Source organism: Chroicocephalus ridibundus, chromosome 6 (assembly GCF_963924245.1).
Source record: "Chroicocephalus ridibundus chromosome 6, bChrRid1.1, whole genome shotgun sequence".
NCBI classification, from domain to species: domain Eukaryota; kingdom Metazoa; phylum Chordata; class Aves; order Charadriiformes; family Laridae; genus Chroicocephalus; species Chroicocephalus ridibundus.
Genome location: NC_086289.1, coordinates 45,728,991 through 45,741,635, shown reverse-complemented (window position 1 = coordinate 45,741,635; position 12,645 = coordinate 45,728,991). Strand labels below are relative to the sequence as shown.

General features: G+C 46.6%; 1 protein-coding gene across 2 annotated transcripts in view; it reads left to right on the top strand.

Moving 5' to 3' along the window:
* Positions 1–12,645, top strand: part of FGF12 (fibroblast growth factor 12) — a 232,866-nt gene that overhangs the window by 84,585 nt on the left and 135,636 nt on the right. Inside the window, exon 1 of one of the 2 annotated variants that reach the window (XM_063337441.1) lies at positions 691–971. The exons of the other annotated variant lie outside the window; for it this stretch is intronic. Coding sequence (XP_063193511.1) covers positions 884–971 — 88 coding nt within the window. The 5' untranslated portion in view covers positions 691–883. Of the gene's footprint in view, positions 1–690; positions 972–12,645 lie in introns of those variants that run through there. 2 annotated transcript variants of the gene reach the window in all.

The window sequence follows — 12,645 nt, the reverse complement described above, 5'->3', positions numbered from 1 at the left end:
GTGCAGCACAAAAGCTGAGCCTGGACTTAAGTCTGCAACGCTGTAACTGCAAGAGTTTACAAGTGGGTAAAAAAGTATGAAACTTCAGTTTCGTTGGAGTGACCTTCGCAAGGAACTGTTGCCTGAGCGTCCGTAAGCCCGTAAATAAGGGGACTTGCTCGTTTAAAGTGTGTGGTTATAGGAACACCCTTGCTTCTAGGGACGCGCTCCTACTGGTGATTTAAGACAAGAGGTGTGTCCTCGTCCCAGCCACGTTGCAGGTCCCGTGGTTTCTGCCAGGCGGGGAGCCCCGGAAAGGCCGGATTCGGTGCCCCCTGCACGTGGTGCCTTCTATCGCTGGGAACATCCGCGTCGAGCCTGCCTTGCCCCGGAGAGCATCCCCGGCGGGGGAGCGGGGCCGGCCGCCTCCCACCCTTCCTCTCTGCCCGCCGGGATTCGGACAACTTCAGCACAGCGGAGCCGTGCAGGACGGCCGGACCGGGCTCTCCGCGGCGGCGGAGGGAGCTGCGGGGGAAAACGGCGAGAGTCTGCACCAGCGGAGCGGCGCGGCCGAGCCTGCCGGCAGCGGGAGGGGGGGGTCCCGGCGGAGGCTCTCCGCCCCGGCGGGGGCTGTGCCGGCAGGGGGCAGGGCTGGGAGCCGGCCGCTCCCGTTTCTAGGGCTTGACGTCCTTCTAGCTGGCCCGACCCGCTTCCCGGCAAAGCCTGCCCTCCCCCAGCGGAGAAGTCCCGAGAAGTGCCGGCGGGGTCCCCCACCCTCCCCCGAGCGCGGCGATGGGCCGGGAAGTTTGGCGGCGAGAGGGGCCGGCGCCCCGCCGCTGAAAGCCGGCCGCTCCGGGGCCGGTCCCTTTTCCGAGGAGCGGGAGGGCGCCACAAAGTGAAATCCATGAGGATTCTCGGGCTTCTCCTGGAGAAAGGCTCGCATATGCTGCAGTGTCTCTGTGGAAGGCGCCTGAGATCCAGCCACAGCCCAGGTGGGGAGCGCGCGTCCTTGTCCCCGCCGCCCTCGCCTCCCCGCCCGGGCGCCGCTCGGCCCGGGCTGGCCCCGTTTCCTCGCCTTCCTCCCCGCGTCCGCCGGCGCCGCGCACAGGTGGCCGGGAGGGACCGCGCGCTGTCCGCGGTGCTGACCCCACCGCCCGTCCCCATCAACCCAGGATCCCCTCCTCCCCCTGCCCCCCTACTCGTGGCACCACCCCCAGCCCTCACCTACCTGAGTCCTCCACCCTACCTGTGTACCCCACCCCTACCCAGGTTCTACACCCCCTCACCGTGGATCTCTACACATGGCCCTCACTAGTGTCCCCCATCCCGCCTGCAGCCCACAGTCATGCAGAATCCCCTTCCAGGTTCCTCTTCTTCATGCAAGTCTCCTGTATCTCCCATCCCACCTGGGATCCCCTACCATGGTCTCCGTTACTACCTGATCAGGAGATACATAGCCTTCCCCAGACTGCGTATGGCCCCACACAACTCTAGGGTTGGGCCCACAGTAAGAGCTGTCTGTGCCCTGTGTTTGTAGCAGCGATGTTGCAGTGTTTTTCTGGTGCAGGGTGTTACGTGAGTTCTTGAGTGAGGATGCCCCTAGAAGCAAAGGGAAATCCCTGGCTGCTCCTGATGGAGGTCCATGAGACTTCCAGCACCTCTCTTATCTCCCAGTCTGTTGGGGAGGGAGCGTCGCTGGAGGCTGCACCAGGGTGGGGAGTGCAATGGGGTGAAGGGCTGAAGGATGTGCTTGATCTTAAGCTGTATCCAAGCACTTTTTGAAGAGGGGAATAAATGCGTGAGTGCCTTGGTTTGGTGTGGCACTACCCCTGAGTTTTAGGGTGATCTTGTTAAAGCTTTTTGAGTGGTCTCTCTGCGGTTTCTTTTGTTCTATATGTATTTCATGAGTCTGACTTTCTCTTTCTACAATATTGGATGAATGTCTATGGAAAGACATTGAATGTCTATGTTATGAAGATCTGCAGAAGTTACAGCACTAATCCTACAGTTTTGAGCTTGGCTGGGTTTTAGTTCCTCCTTGGCTTTTGACTAGATCTGCTTATTGAACCCTGACCATTGTAATCTCTGGGCACCAGATGCTTATAAGGATGGTTTTTTGAGTTTTGCTTGCTAATGCTTTTGTTGTTTCCTTATGTGAGATCATGGTCCTAGAGGAGAAAAATTTCCATGCCTCCTGGTATTGTCCATTGAAGAGAAAGGCTGTGCTTGAGGGAACACTGTTGCTGAGATAGCCATATTCCCTTTTGGCCTTGCTGAGGAGAATTTGTTAATGGTTATAGCCGCCTGTTTATGCCTCAGTATCCCCTTTCCTGTCATGAGACTTATGCGTGCAAGTTGTTGTCTGTGACTGTTTCATGTCAATAGGGGATGTACTAGAAATCTTTGAGAGAGTAGGCTTGTCTCCCTTTAACATGTCTTCTGCCTTGCTTTGAGGAAAGATATGATCACATTAAATAGAACAAGTTGTGTCTGTGCTTGGAAACGTTACACACAGTCATTTTTTCAGTGAAAAACTATACTGGAGTTTTCTTCGTAGTGCTATGTGTGAATGTTTGTTTTGTGTCATTTAGAAACCTGGGGTAGAGTACAATAAACCTACTGGTAAAAATGGGGTGGTGCTCAGGCTATAAGGCATGCTAGACTGCAACTTTAGTGAACCAGAAGCTGATCATAGTGTTCTAATAGTTGCCTTGCTGAGATGGTTTGGCTTTACTGGTGGATCCTGTGCTGAAGCATGCTTGATGTATGTGTGGGGACTGAATCTTTCCTTATCCCTCTTGCTCTGATGGAGTGATACTGAACATCGCGTAGTCTTTGTATTTTGTGATGTTGTGCTATAAGGAGAAAGTCCATGGGAATGACCTCCTATTGTTATCTCTAACTGACCTTGTTCTCCAGGTACTAGCCCCATGTTACCATGAGCTTGAGCACTCTAGATGTGACCTATTGCTTTGAATCAGGCTGCTAAAATATGTTCCTTCTTGGCTGCATTTTTCCCTTTTCCAGTAAGGTTGGGCTTTATGTTCTTGAAAAAAGTGTAATAAAAATAAAAGCTTACACCTATAAAGGGGTCGCTGTGGGCCAGGCCTGCTGGAGGAGAGATCTCCTTACTACTTTGAAAGGTAAGCATGCCTCAGGAGATAGGCGTGTACTCCTGCAACAGCCCTAAAGGTGTAGCGCTGTGCCCAGTATGGCACTGTGGGCCTATGGCAGTCAAAGATGTAAACCAACAAAAAGTTTATAAATTACAGGAGAGGAAGGACCATGGAAACAGGGTCTACAACAGCAATAGAATGCTGTGAGCTACTTACATACCCTTGGTCCTCCGATCTGAAGAGTTATGCTGATGGTAGGTGGCTTACGCCAAACAATTTGGCACTTTGTGCACTTAAGTTGAATGACAGATTGACCAAGCCCTTTGCCCTCCCCCTATGTTTTCTTTAATGCAAACAAGTCATAAGGATGTAAGCACACGCTTAAAGTCAGATTCATACTCGTGTGCTGTGCTGACTCAGAGCCTTAAACCACTCCTGATTCTGACAGAAACTAATGCATGATACTTCAAAGAAAGACAGTGAAATACTGGAGATAGTTGCAGAGTACTGTGCAGCTCTGTTGTGATGCTAGCAAAAATATTAGCAAAGTCTTTGTTATTACAATGCTAAGACCTCCCACCTTTACTCTTAGCTAACTCTCGCCTTGTTTCCTTATGGTCCACTTCTGAGGTCTGCAGACACTTGTCTTACTCTGTGCAGGGACCAGCTTCTTTGGTTGCTTGAGCAGCACCTTGTGAAATGGGGTTTAATGGATCTCCAAGGCACCACAAAAGTGCAAGTAATTCATAGCAATACAAAGCAGGAGATTTATTCCTAGTCCTTTGTGTATTTTTTGCAAGTATCTTAGCACAGCAATGTCCTGTATCATCTTTTTATCTTAGTTTTAGAATGTGTAAGCTGACTGATTGTATCGCATATGCAGAGATATTTCCCTTCTGGATGGTACAATTATAATTAATTTTGTTAAGTATTTTTTAGTTAATTTATTTTCTCCTCTAACACCTTTTTCCCCTTTGCTTGGGAGATGTGGTTTGCCAGTCCAGAATTTTTTTTTGCTTTTGACTTCCTAGTCAACATTATGACATAGATACACTGTTAAGTTCAAGGTAAATGTCAGATAATGATTATAATGTTGATATAACTGTGAATCGAGTTGTAAAAACACATTTCAGATGACCTGTACCTGGTTTGCAGCCACTTCAATGCAAAAGGCCGTGTACCTGTAGACTACATTAATAGCAGCATAGAGATTTCTGCTAGTGAGTGTTTCAGTCCCTTTCCATAAGGACTTCTTGTTTGGCTGTATGAGTGGTTGTGTCTCATGTCTGTTCTGCCCTTGGCTCCTGTACAGACTCTCCTGTGGGATGCATTGTTGCTAAAACCAGAGATATTTTTCACGTCATCATATCAACTCACAACAGCATTCAGCAGCAACGCATTTTCAGCTTTGTTTTCAGTAGTAAACACCAGTACAGTGGATTTTTACCACCAGTAGCCTGGTGGTATCCAGAGACTGATCTATTCCTAAACATTCAGATAAGAGTACTTCTCAGCTTAAATCCCTCTTCTGCAAGCCAATGCCTTCAGTAGAAATTAAGCTCATATTGAAAGTAAGCCCTGGACTTGGCTTCCCTGGGACTCTCACACTGGTAAAATTTGGAGACGCTCCTGCAAATATGCTGATTGATACTGGCTTCATAGCAAATTAAAGCGATGTCTGGCACAGTAGGTCTTCGTATTTTTCTAGGCATCACAACCCTAAGTTTGATATTTGGGGCAATAGGAGCAAGCATTATGTCTAGGTAAGCAGAGTCCGATTGTGACTCTGCTATTAGCCTGTCTGTTGTTACTAGTACACATCTTTGCATTTGTCCTGAGACTGTTCAGCTCACTGTCATGCACGTGCAAGACATCTCATCTTCAGATGTAAATGGAATCACACACATAAGAGGTACAATTGCATATTCAAGATTAGCATTTGGCTCTTGAGCAGAACAGGCATTCTTTGTTTTGCTTGTGCAGTGATCTGTGCATTCATGTACACTTTACTTACATACACTAGTTCTGTAAAATCTTCCTGCTGCTGTTTCTTCAAGTAGACAGGGGGTTATAGTGTATAGCAAATACTGTGCAGTCAGCTTCAAATTAATGGGGGTAATAGCTCTGTGTACGTAAATGACAGATAGTAAACCTTGCAATTCCTTGCTGAGTTTAGGGAGCTCTGAGAGCCCTTCTGGTCCGTGGCAGTTCAGAGTGTGGTGCGTGCATTGCTGGTGGGAGATAGGAAAGGTGGCTTAATGCCACAGAACTGGAGATGGGAGTGGGTTGCAAGGCTGAGAAGTGGTGGTGTTGCACTGGGGGCCATCAGCACTTTTTTCTTCCTGAACCAGGTCCCTAGCCTGCTGTTCTCTGCCACCGTTCCAGAGTGTGTCAGTGTTCTTGCATATGTTTTGCTCAGGCTCCCTCTTTGTGTTGTATGTCTTCGGAAAAGTAACACCTGCTGACCAGTGGAAATTAAGTACCTGTGCTGTTCTAGGATAATGCCTATTATTGACACTTATATGCTAGTGGAAAGAATGCTATTGTCTGATTTAGTTTAATTCACCTGGGAAATGAATTAAGCAAAACTCTGAAAAATCTTTTTTATTTTGTAATAGGAGCACTCCTCTAGAGTATTACTCAAGAATAGCTATAGCATTTTAAATCCACACCTTCATTTATTCTGAAGTAACCCTCTCATGTAGACACATGCTAAACATCTCTCCTGGAAGCCCATAGTGCTTGTGCATCTTTGTAAAAAGAAGATCTATTTTGGCTGAAATAGAAATGATGGATTTGATAGGGTTTTTATTTGGTGAAAGTGCTCTATCATACAGAAGTTCAGCAATATAGATTATAATGAACTTAAAGTTATAGGTGTATAACTCTTTTAAGTGCTCACAGGCAGTTCTGTGTAGTTATGCAAAGGAAAGCCTTTGATATTATGCAGGATTTTATTGTTTGGTTTGCGATAAAATATTTCATAAATTTTCAAAAGCAAATGCAGGTCCAGGGACTCCCCGGGTGTAACGTGCTTTGGCAATGCAGGGTTGTCAGCCAGATGTCTGGGCGTGCAGAGCTGGGCGTCTGGAATTGCTGGATTTTTACCCAGTCTTCTGAGTCTTTAAACTTGTCTGGGTCCTACCAAAGCATCACTGATATCCAATCGTATTTGTGAAGCACTTTACTTTCAGTGAATGTGACCAAATTCAGGTAAAATAAGCTTAATCTGAATTTTCTTAAGTAGCTGTAATCGGGATGATGGACAGTCCTCTGAAGCAGAGGTTGGCTGGTTTACGGCACTTCTCACCTGGAGGTTTACATGGTTTTGCAAAGGAATAAACTTTAACTTCCTTCACTTCCCAGACTAAACCAAGGAAAAAGGAAGATTTTGTCTCAGTTTAAACACCATGTGCAATTGTGACACTTTATAAACTGTAAGTCTGAGTGGGAAATGTTAACCAAGAATTTAATGAAAGATTTTTCCAGCTTTTCCATTGGTTTTCCTGAATACATAAAATATTGTCTTCTGTGTTATTGTTTCCTCAATGGAAGAGTGATAAAAGAATCCAGGTTCATAAGCAGATATTTAAAGCTGATGACTTTCAGAGCAAATGCTTTCAGCTTAAGAGCTGTGTGAAGATCGTTAGGTCACCAAGGAGTATTTCCGGAGGTAGGTCTCAGTTCAGCGAACCGTTTAAGTGCATGTTTAACTCTATGCGTGCGCCTATTCCCCTTGTAAGAAGATTATGTGCTTGAGTACTTACCAGAATCATTGTTTTAGATGAGTGGCTTTCAACCTTTTTTAACATATATCGTCCCTAAAATTCTTCCTGTTTTCCCTGCCCAACGGATCATTGACCGTAGGCTTGTTTTCTATTTCCAGTAGACTCCTCCGGAGCTATTCACAGTCACCAGTTCCGAGCTGAAAAGCCCTGTTCATTAAAGAAACTCAAATCCTACTGCTTTGTGAGAACGATCTACTTTTGGCTTACTGAACTTTGTCTCCAAACCAGTCCGCTTCTCTCCCCACAGTCCTTTCTGCTGCTTTCCAGAAGTAACCTGTTCCTTTTTTACCAAACTGGTGCTACTTGTAAACATTTTAAGCCAGGTGGTACAGCTATTGTTGAAAGTTCAGCAGGCTGTGAAAGCTAGATGAGATTGCTTATGTGGTGGTAGTACACAAAGCTTTCAACTGTATGAATAGATGTTTGCTTAAAAGACCTTTAAATAGATTCTTACCCTTGGAGGAAAAGAGATGTGTAAAGTTGAATAATAAAAATAGCGTTTCTTCCCATAGCCTGAAATGGCATGGAAGGAGGTAATCGTGTTTTGTACGGCAAAGCATTTTTCTAAATGGCATGTTTATGCCTTTCTAGTATTGTGGCTGCGATTGGCTGCCGGGCCTATTTGCATGCGCTAAATTGCAGTCCTGGAGATCTGTGAAAACAACCCAGCAAAGCCAATCTCAGCTGGGTGCATGGAAGCTGCTGCTAATTTTGTGATGAGCCACCCACAGGCCCAGCGTGAGTCATTATCATTGTTTTGTTTCCCAGAAGTCGGCACCAAACGCATCCAGGATCCGAAGTGTGGATTATCTCTGGAATTGTATTTATTCCCTCGTAGCTTTGTTTGTTCCAGATAAGAGGAAAGAATAGGAAAAAAAAATCTGTTCTCAAAACCATAAAATAATTAATTGTTTCCTTATTAGTGTCCTCTTCCTGCTTTAATGTGCATTCACAGCCATTTGTTCACATGAAAACTCACTTGTGTGTAGCCTGGCAATTGCGCTGCTCAGTCCTAATCAGCTTGCTTTGTGTCCCTGAGGGGATGGGTGGGCAACAGTAAGTACAGTGAGATGAAGGGACTTGTCTGAAGTAATTTCTTGGCTCTGGCAGAGCTGAGATGGGGAGTTTCTGCTCTCTGTTCTTCTCTGTGTCCTGCTAGTTTCTCAGCGAGTCTTTTTATAAAGCCACAGCTGTGAACGGGACCAGCTGGGGCATCTGTTTGCTGTAGGTCAGGAGTCTTTCATCTGAGAAATTCACTGGCCTTATCCCTGGGGTTGTAGGCCTGATACCCACTTGGTGAGGTCGCTGGTCCTCCTGGAGACAGGACAAGGGGTTGAGAGAACAAGAAAATCCCCTGCCCTGTGCTGGGATTGTGACAAATGTAGTCAATTTGGTCCTAGTTTTTAGCCTGTCTTCTAAGGTGTTGTCTGAAACAGACTTTTTTGGTGTGCCGTGACCGTGCAAGTGTACCTGCAGGGAACGCGGGCAGGATGCAAAGGAAATGCTTTGTCCGTCAGGAGAAACGTCCAGGAGCATGAAAATGGGGGTGTGTGGGGCATATAGAAGCATGGAGAAGTGTTTTAAATGCAAAACTTGGACACACAGTGGGTGGAGAAGACGTGGACGGTTTGGGAGGGCTCCGTGAGCATGGGGGTGGAATAAGGCGCTGAGAGCACAGAAGAGGGATAGAGAAGGGGGGCTTTTAATGAAACTGGCTTAAAAAATGTAGCTAGGCATACTGTGCTTTCTTTGGGGATAAAAGTACCTAACACCGTGCTCCCTGCTCTGCCTTAGTCTAGTGACTTTTCAGGATGGGGAAGTCTGCTGGGAGGACCCCAGTTATGCGAGGAGGGAGGGACAGACCATGGCAGTCTTCCGTATGGGGCTTGGGGTGGAGCTGGACATACTTAAACAGAGCATTCAACCTGGAAAAGCACAAGGATCAAAAGTGCCCATGACACTCCCACAGCGACAATACTCAAATGTCTCTATGATGTTGGTGCATACAAATGCCCACCGGAAAGGTATTGCCAAGTCCTCCCTGCTGCACATTCCTTCTCAAGTTCTGGATTTCCTCTTTTGTCGAAATATGAAATAAAACCCAACCAAACAAAATAATAACGATTATACTGCTGGGCAGTATAATGCTGCCCTGAGACCGGGCAGCCAACAGCTACTGTTTTTCTGAGTTCCTGTAACTTACTGTTGCCATTGCTTATCCTTTTCCGTGGTGTTTTTTTGGTGGGGGAGGCAGCGGCTTTTCATTTTATGTGTGGATAGCCCTGACACAAGGGGCTCTGGTCTCTTGCAGGAGCATACCTTGGCCTTTTATAAACAAAATCACGTAGCAGTCAGAGCGTCTTTAAGTGCGTCTGACCCTGTGTGGAATCGCAGCAGTGAAATTCAAGCACAGACCCTGCAGTCTGGGGACACCTTCCTCTGTCTCAGTGCACGGTGTTCCCTTGCTCCCAACAATGTGTGCCCAGGCCCTTTACTTACCTGCTTCTTGAGTTTAGAAAGAGCTTAGGGGTATTCCAGGTGGTGTATTGGTGAGGCTGGAGGGACTCTGAGGTGTTGCTTTTGAAAGGCTGATTTCCCCAGGTATTTATGTTCTGGGCAAGTACAGTATAATCTTTGTAAACACTCGGTTGGTTGATCAGACAAATATGTATATATATATTCACATATGTCTCAACATACTGAGGCTGTGCTCAGGTGTTTCTCTCTAATAACTGGGATTTACCTTTTATGGACGAGACAAAGAAACTCTTTTTGCTTTTCCTCTGTTTCTGCATTTGCTGGAGTTTCTGTGGTGTGAATCCTTTACTGTTCTCACCCTTAACCTGAAGAGAGAGTTCTAGGGATATAATTCATGTCTCCCGGCCACTTGGAGGCTGCTCAGCAAGTGAAATGCCCTTTCTCTGCCTCCACCTTGCCTGGTAAATAGCTGACACACATCTTACAACATCTTGCTGGAGATCTGTTACTGCCCTGCAGCTCATTCACAGTACCTCGGCCGAGAAGGTGCCGTGCCTTTGTTTTTTAGGTTCGGTTTGGGGCTTTTTTTTGAGGTTAGAAAAGGTGAATTAGAACAATCAAATTTCTTCCAGTGGTATGTGAAGCATGAGTAAGCAGGGCGGTTAAGTGGGAGCGTGTCCTTTTCTGAGGAAACACTTTAGGGAATGAATTTTGCACTTTGCCGTTCCTGGCAAGTGGAGGGTCTCGCTGAGAGCGCTCCCGTGAGAGCCTCCCTCCTGCCCACCCGCAGCCCCTGCCCTTTGGGTCGACACTTCTCTGTCTAACACGCTGGCTGGCAAGGCAAGCTGTCCCCTCAGCGAGGGATGCGCCAACCTCCCAGAGAAGGTCAAGAAACACGGTTTCTGTATGATAGTCTGCTAAATATAAAAATAGTCAAAACAGAGGCTTTTTTTTTTTTTTTTGTTAATAGTGGGAAAAAAACCACACCAAACTGGAAGAAGGATCCAGACAGGCACACTGCTTTGTGGAATAGCCAAGGGTGCCTCCTGGGGACTGTGCTAGGGGCTGTACCGGCCCAAGGTGGTCCCTGCACTGTGGGGAGAGCTCATTGCCTACGTACATACATGTCCACTGAGGAAAAAGGGTTTTAATATCAAAATCTTATTTTGGCAAGAGTGGGGAGAGAGAAATGCTAACCCCTGAAGTGTGCTGGAAAGGCAGGTGTGGGTTTGACTCCCACCCAGAGCAGGGAGGAAGGGTTGGTGGCATCCACCTTGCTCAACCTGGAGGCATCGCTTCTCTTTCTCTCCTGTGCCCCTGCTGCCTCAGATGAGCTCCAAACTCAGTGCAAGCCTCCACACCACCAAGCTTTCCCTGCTGCTTCGTTGCTCCCAGGCTGCAGAAGGAGAGGACAGCACAGTGCTGGGGAGGAGAGAAAGGCATTGCATCTCTATTATTTATGGGAACGCTCATTTGGCTGGTAAAACACTGCTGGGATTAAACGTTAGGGAGGAAAGATGTGCTTGCTACTGAGTGAGCACATGTTGCCCCACTAACTGCCAAGGGACAATCTTCTGTTTTAGCACTTGTATAATCTCACTTTAAGCCTTGAGACCAGGAGCCAGTGTGTCTTACTCCCTATTTCAGCTTCACTTTATCCGTAGCACTGTTGTGTTATAGATCCAGATTTTTTTTAGGGTTTAATATAGAGTGGAGATTTTTTTTAGGGTTTAATATAGAGTGGAGAACATTATTTGGCAAAAAAGAAGCCTCTCTGAAAAAAGTCACCAAAAAGAAAAGACGTATGGAGGCAGTATCAATTCACAGAAGAATATGGGAGCAATTAAACTGGGCCAGAATAAAGTGTCCGTCTATCCCAGTAGTCTATCCGCGTTAAAACAGATAGAGAAGAGTAATAAAATAGCAATATGATGTGTCCCCAAATGCTCTCCCAGCTGAGTAAAACATGGTTCAATGTACTTAGAAATTCTCAGTGGATTTCTCTTCCATGCACTTGGCCAGACTACCCTTGAGTTCCCATTTTTAGCATGATAGTGTCCTGTGGACAGGTTTTCCCCAGACTTGTTGCATGAAGCAGCCCCTCCTTTCCTTTTTTTTGAACGTGGTTTCTGCTAGCTTGGGTCGATGCTTTCCTGAGACCTCGTACTGAACGAGCTAGTGAGTAACAGTTCCTATTCTCCTCTCATGCTACTTGTGATTTCATGGACCCCAAGAGTATCCCTGCTAAGCTGTCTCTCTTACAGTCTGAAGAGTCTTTGATCTGCTTTGTTGCCTTTCTCTAAATCATTCCCAGTTCTAGTAAGTGCTTGTTGCAATGAGAGGAGCACAACAGCACAAACTAGAACTTTAACATTGCTGGGATAAATGGGAAAAATGAATTGAAACCTTCACATGTGCTTCTTTCTAATTTATTTTTGCCCTTAAATGATCTTCTGATTCTTGTGCATGGAAGGGAAATACTCCTGGGTTTACTGGTGGCTCAGGTTTGTCGTTCATGTTCTTCCCTGTGATTTCTCCCCTCTCTGTGGCTGCCAGCTTCATTCCCTGCTCTCCAATAGAGGCTGAACTAGATCTGAAGGGAAAAGTGGTTGCATTGTCAAACAGCCTATCTCTGAATTATGCTTCCATCAAAAAGCTCAAGTAGACATCTCACACAAAAGTTTGCCATGGAGGAGAAATGAATCCTAGATAAAACCAAGTCCCCATGATTGATTAAGTTCAGTGTGTCCTCCAGAATGAGAAGTCCCTTTTTGAAGAGCAGGAGGACCTGGGCCAGATTGTCCTTCTTGGCATGCCATGTGCAGTGTCACTCCCTATCCTCACCTGGCAGTGCCTGCTGACAAAAGCAGCTCTTCCATTCGTTTCCTGGGGCCATAGACGTGCATCTCACTCCTTCATTCCTTCTCTTGCCTCAAGCACCAAGAAAGACTAGGAAAGACATTTATTCGCTTTGCTTTCATTTACAAAGGGCTGGGTGGGACCCTGCTCCCATCCCCAGGGGCTCACAAACAGTAGTATCAGTTGCTCTGGAGAGATGGTAGTTGTCATGTGGGGTGTAGAAAGGAGAGCAGGCTGGTGAGTAGGCTATTCTGGCCAAACAATGAGTTGAGTTTCTGTAGCTGTCAGTCCCTACAAGCCTGTGATTAAACTGGTATCACAAGTTGCGTGTGGACACAGCTTCAGTCAGCCGTTTAGCCACATCAGGAGATGAGGACGGCCGTGCCGAAAGCTCTGTGTGTGACGAAGCGTGGAGGATCCCCTTG